This window comes from Dipteris shenzhenensis, chromosome 15 (assembly GCF_047967505.1).
Source record: "Dipteris shenzhenensis isolate YYH24624 ecotype China chromosome 15, Dip_SZ_1.0, whole genome shotgun sequence".
Classification (NCBI taxonomy): Eukaryota; Viridiplantae; Streptophyta; class Polypodiopsida; order Gleicheniales; family Dipteridaceae; genus Dipteris; species Dipteris shenzhenensis.
Window position 1 is genome coordinate 49612628 of NC_141610.1, and position 5695 is coordinate 49618322.

The 5695-nt window shown below is 39.8% G+C and overlaps 1 protein-coding gene across 1 annotated transcript; it reads left to right on the forward strand.

Annotated features, from left to right (window-relative positions):
- Positions 1-3399: 3399 nt before the first annotated feature.
- Positions 3400-4594, forward strand: LOC147893932 (actin-depolymerizing factor 11-like). Its single transcript, XM_087385802.1, has 3 exons — positions 3400-3505; positions 3855-4120; positions 4208-4594. Exons 1-3 carry the CDS (start codon positions 3503-3505, stop codon positions 4356-4358), a joined length of 420 nt encoding a protein of 139 aa, XP_087241928.1. The 5' UTR covers positions 3400-3502; the 3' UTR covers positions 4359-4594.
- The last annotated feature ends 1101 nt before the right edge of the window (positions 4595-5695 follow it).

Below are 5695 nucleotides of genomic sequence, written 5' to 3' on the forward strand. Positions count from 1 at the left end.
CAAGAACGAGTGCGGTGGTTGTCATAGATCTCCTTTTGTTTGCCAATGCGGTAGTCATCATATATCTCCTGCTGTAATAAGTAAAAATAGGTAATGGATCCATAACTCCAAGAACTAGTGCGGTGGTCGAACCTTGAATTTTCCTGATCTGGATGGGCGTGCTACCTGGTGATAGGTGCAAAGGTGCTTCAAAAGACTTGGCGATGACAAGTGGTCAAGCCAAAGATCGCACTGTTCAATTTGAGCTTCTCACTATGCACTATTGTTAAATTTTATATAAACCACTCAGCAATGGCCATTGCTGATCAGTGGTTATGGTCGCTAGATGTCTCCTAGATGTAATGTTTTGGCCTCTAAGACTCTCAGCAATTGCTGAGTTTTTATAAATGTAAGATCTTCTGCTCAATGTTTGCTCAGTATAAGTTGTTGTTAATTTTTATATAACTTGCTATTAGATGTAGATTAATCTCTTTTGCCCAATTTTTACTCGATGAATTGTAGTTGATTATCTGGATGGCACCACTGGGCCTCCAATCACCACGGTGGCTCATAATACTTTTGCCCTCATTTAAGATTTATTGCAACAAGGACTAAAATATCAGTGAAGTAGGACTAAATTTCCTTGGTTTAGGACCAAAATAGCGCTAAAATAGCTCTAACAACACACCAATGTGGTTGCATGGAGACACATCTAGAAAAATACAATTAAACTTTTAGAAAATGCAATTGATGATATGGCACTTGAAGGGTTCCCTCTAGTTGCAAGGGCCATATCAACATGCATTATATAATCTCTAGGATGCCATTGGATAGATATGGCATGCTGATATGGCCCTTGTCCCTAAAGGGGACCCCTCAAGGGCCATATTGTCAATTGCATTTTCCTTGGTTGCACAAGGAAATACATTTTCCTTGGTGCACTAATATATAACTCCAAGAACCAATGCGGTGGTTGTCATAGATCTCCTTCTATTTGCTAGTGCAGTAGTCGTCATATATCTCCTCCTGTAATAAGTAAAAATAGCTCAGGGGGGTCACTATGTATGAACCCTCTATATCACGTGCGTTCGAGGCCTATTTGTAAAATCCCTTATCTGTAAATTTTTCCTTAATAAAACGTACCCTTTTTCTATACAAATCTATAAATTTTTTTACATTTAATTTTAAATGCTCCCTTATATATATTAATTTTTGAGAAATTTAGGAATTAAAAATATCCTTCTGTTGAACTCACGTGATGGGTTATATATGATGAGTGACCCCCCCGAGAAAAATAGGTAATGAATCCATAACTCCAAGAACTAGTGCGGTGGTTAAACCTTGAATTTTCCTGATCTGGATGGGCGTGCTACTCGGTGGTAGGTGGCAAAGTTGCTCCAAAAGGCTAGGCAATGACAAGTGATCAAGCCAGAGATCACACTGCAGCAGTGTTCTTAATGATAGATTGTGTCTCATTATTACACCAAGAACCACCGCGGTGGTCTCTCCAAGCCAACCTTGAATTTTTATTATCTGCATGGGCACGCTGCCCAGTGACAGATGGCAAAGCTATGGCAAAAGGTTGCCTGATGACAGGTGGTCAGGCCAAAGACTACGCTACATAAAGTAGTGCAAAGATGCACACACACTATAATGCAGAGCTGCTGTGTGTCGAGCTCTACACTATTCATGATAATCAATAGATTGCATCTCATTATTCGCCAATGCGACATCATGACGTTGGGAAAATTTTTGGTAAGAGCACGGGTCCACACAAAATTCAAAATCTCACCGAGGAGTGTGTCGTGTCATGGTCCCAAAATGGCCCTAAAAATAGTTTCGTGATTGACTACACCCAAGCAAAGGTTGATCCAAGGGTCAACGCTCTATACACCCCATTCTCCCTCTTTATTGCCCCTTAATTCGATTCCTTGATGGTAGGTGTGGTGAGTGAATTCTTTAAAAAAAAATGCATCCCATGGTATATATTGATTTTATATTATGCCCATTACTGCTAGTCTTTTCACCTCCTTATCACATCAAATAGCTTGCTAGATTTCTTAAATTATTTTCTCGTATATAGATTGGGGATATGCAAATCAAGGTCTATATCACATCGTCCATGACATTGATCCACATTCAATACTCAATATTAAACACACCCCACCATCGTGTACATAATTTATTTAGTGGAAATGTAATTGTGTTTTGTGGCCTATTATGTTGAGTGTGTGCATGCGCGTGCATGTGTGTGTGTGTGTGCGCACATGCCACTATATCCATGGCATTAAGTCACTCTCACTTTTTAATATTAGACACACCATTCCATACACCCAATTTATTTGGCCAACTCATTGTATTTTGGCATATTATTGTGTGTGCATGCACGTGCGTGCGTGCATGCGTGTGTGTGTGTGTGTGTGTGTGTGAGAGAGAGAGAGAGAGAGAGAGAGAGAGAGAGAGAGTCAATTAATTTATGTTAAGATCTTCTTGTTCTTGGTTGTGCAAATTGACCGTGCTTCTTGCTCAACGCCATTCTATCCTATGATTTAATCAAATGCTTTTGAGAGCTGATCTTAATAAAGCTATATAACCAGACTAGTCAATACATGTCATGCATAAAATGAACAATATAATGTTGCATTACAAGCAAACAATGGAGTAAAGCATACCATGGAATTTTTTGAAGCATTATAAGAGAGGCAATCTCATGAACCATGATGCCAAAGATGTAAAGAATATATGCTATGTTGAAAGATTTGTAATCTAAAAAATACATTTCTTTGAAAGGAAATACAAAAAAGAATCTTGGCGCTATTGAGTGTTGCACATTGAGAACATCAAGTATAGAGGAGGAAGGTTCTCAATATCATATATTATTGACTTTGAATTCTTTACAAGAGTTGTAAATAGTGTAGAATTGATTTGCACTTTTTTGTTCATCATGTTAAGATAAGCGAGGATATATTGAGGAATAGTTGTCACTTTAATGTAATGGGAATTTGTGTGATTGAACAGTGTGCCTTTGTGCTAGAATCCATTGAATAGAAATGAAAAAGCCTAAGAAAGAAGGTGTTACAAGTCTAGTAGGCAATGGCCATCGAGTTAGCTATGGGTGTGAAATTAAAGGTACGTGATATGCAACTGAGGAATCGAATCATGGCGAGAGTGCGGTAGTGGAGGGAGCGTGCGAAATTTGAACGGAAAGGGGAGGGTGTACGATAGGGAAGGGAGAGGAGGAGGCGAAGGAGGGGAGCGGGTGAGGTGTGTTGGAGGGAATCGTGTGAGGAGAATATTATTGACGTAGAAGCTAAGGTTGGTGAGATCGAATTTTGTTGATGAAAGGGGCTCAAAAAAGAAAAGGTAAAGGGGGAAACGTGGGGTACCGGGAAAACGTACCTGGGCGGTCGGAATAGACAGCCTGTTGTTGTGGGCATCGGGAAAAGTAGTATCACCACTCGTGAACTCTACTTCCCTCGAATTCTCGCCTCCCTTGCACTCCCTCCTTCCTCTCCATTTCCTCATGGTAAGCTTCCTCCTCCATCTTCCCCTCGTTGCTTTCACTTCATCCATCCATCGGTTCCATGCATCATGCCAGCTTTGTTACGCTGTTTTTCCCATCAAAATCAGATCGTTTCCACGACACCAGCCAGCTTTGTTACGCTGGTTTTCCCGATGACGAACGCTGGTTTTTTATGATGTTTTACGATCATGGGCGCTCGTGAATAGCGATTTGGAGCTGTTTCTCGATTCCGTAGCTTGGTTTTGATCCTTCATCCCCTGTTGGGTCAGCTGTTCTCTTGTTTTGTGGGCGGGCGATAGAGTCTCCTTTCATTGCCTTGCCATTGAGCTGTGCTTTGCGTGTTTCTGCTTAGGCGAACGCAAGGACGGGGATGGGCGTGGACAACGCCTGCAAGGTGGCCTTCATGGAGCTCCAAAGGAAGAAGAGCCATCGCTATATAGTTTTCAAGATTGACGAAAAGAAAAAACAGATTATAGTGGACAAGATTGGGGAGACATCCGAAAGCTACGACGATTTCACTGCCTCGCTTCCCGAAAAAGAGTGCAGATATGCCGTGTATGACTTCGACTTCGTCACAGAGGATAACTGCCAGAAGAGCAAAATCTTTTTCATTGCTTGGTATGCCCGAACCTTCCTCTCCTCCGAATAAGGTAGCAGCTTGTGATCGTCTTCGACCGATCTAAATATGTTGTCTGCATGTGTTAGGTCTCCTGATACGTCTGGAATCCGCACAAAGTTTCTATATGCGACCTCAAAGGAAAAATTCCGCAGAGAACTTGACGGAATTCACTATGAGGTGCAGGCCACCGATCCCACTGAAATTGATATCGAAGTCATAAAGGATCGCGCGAACTAGAATGCTTGGAAGAGCTGAAACGTATGCCTTTTGTCCTAAATATGTAGCCAGCTCCAAAAAATCAAGGCACGTTTGATTTTCGATTACTACTCTCCTCATGGTCAAGACTACTTGCCCTCTAGAGGGGAATGGAGTGAAAATTTTCACCTACAGCAGAGGAGCGTCCAATGTTTTTCATACATATGCTCTTTTCGCATCTTAGTGTGAAACTTTTTGCTTATTGTTGATTGGCAACACTTTAGATTTGCATTATCTTTTTTAGCACCGCCTTGCAAGGGCAGCTCTTATTCTTACATTTCAAAAGTGTCGGATTCCTCCTCCTATTTCGGTTTTTAGTCCCCCCCCCCTCTCACACACACTCACACATCTTTTTTTAGTGATCTCTCTCTCTCCACACACGCACTTACGCGCACACACATCTTTTTGAGTGAAATAAACAACACTAAAACACACATAGGTGCTACAAAGCAATCATCCATTTGTCTTGATGATCGTTTGCATTTATCAAAACCTAAGGCAGTGGTCGCAAGCAAAGTGAACGTGGCACATGATGGGTGAAAGATGTGTTGTGGAATTTTAGAAAAAATGTCTCAAGGCAAGATAGAATATACGACTAGTTAAATTATTGATTCCAAAATTCTTTTGAGCAAGAGAGGTGAATCACATTAAGAGAAAATAATATATAAGAGTTTTTATCACAAGAGGAAGAAGTATTAAAATGTTATGGTTAAGGACTAAGACCAAAAAATAAATCAAATAGTGTGCACAACATAAATACCCACTACTATAGATTGCACTTGTAACGACTTTACTTTGACAAGGTGAAAGATATGTTATTGAATTTTGGAAAGCTATCCCAAGGCAAGATAGAATATATGGTTGGTTAAATTGTTAAAGTTAAATTCTTTTGAGCAATAAGAATTGCGTTAGATAACACTTACATTTGGTAAAAGCAATGTATAAGAGTTTTGTTGCAAGAGAGTGAACAAAAATCAAATATTGTGCATAAACATAGAGTATCCAATACTATAGATCACTATTTTGTTGACTCTACTTATGCATATCTAAAATTAAAAATGCATTGTTAAGGGTTAGATATGTCACTTTTTGATGTTTACAATGACTCGTTATTTCATCTTAAAAGATTCTCACTTTGTGAGCATTTTGTTTTTTTAAAGATGCATCATTGCATGATGCATCCAATCGTGTGTTTTTTCCCTTGGGCATGATTGTATTGTTGGGGTTTTTTTCATCCTAATAGTTGTAGTACCTTTGATGTAACAAGTATAGTGACTCTATGATACTTGTCCTAGCTTAATTTTGAGTGTTATCTTTCA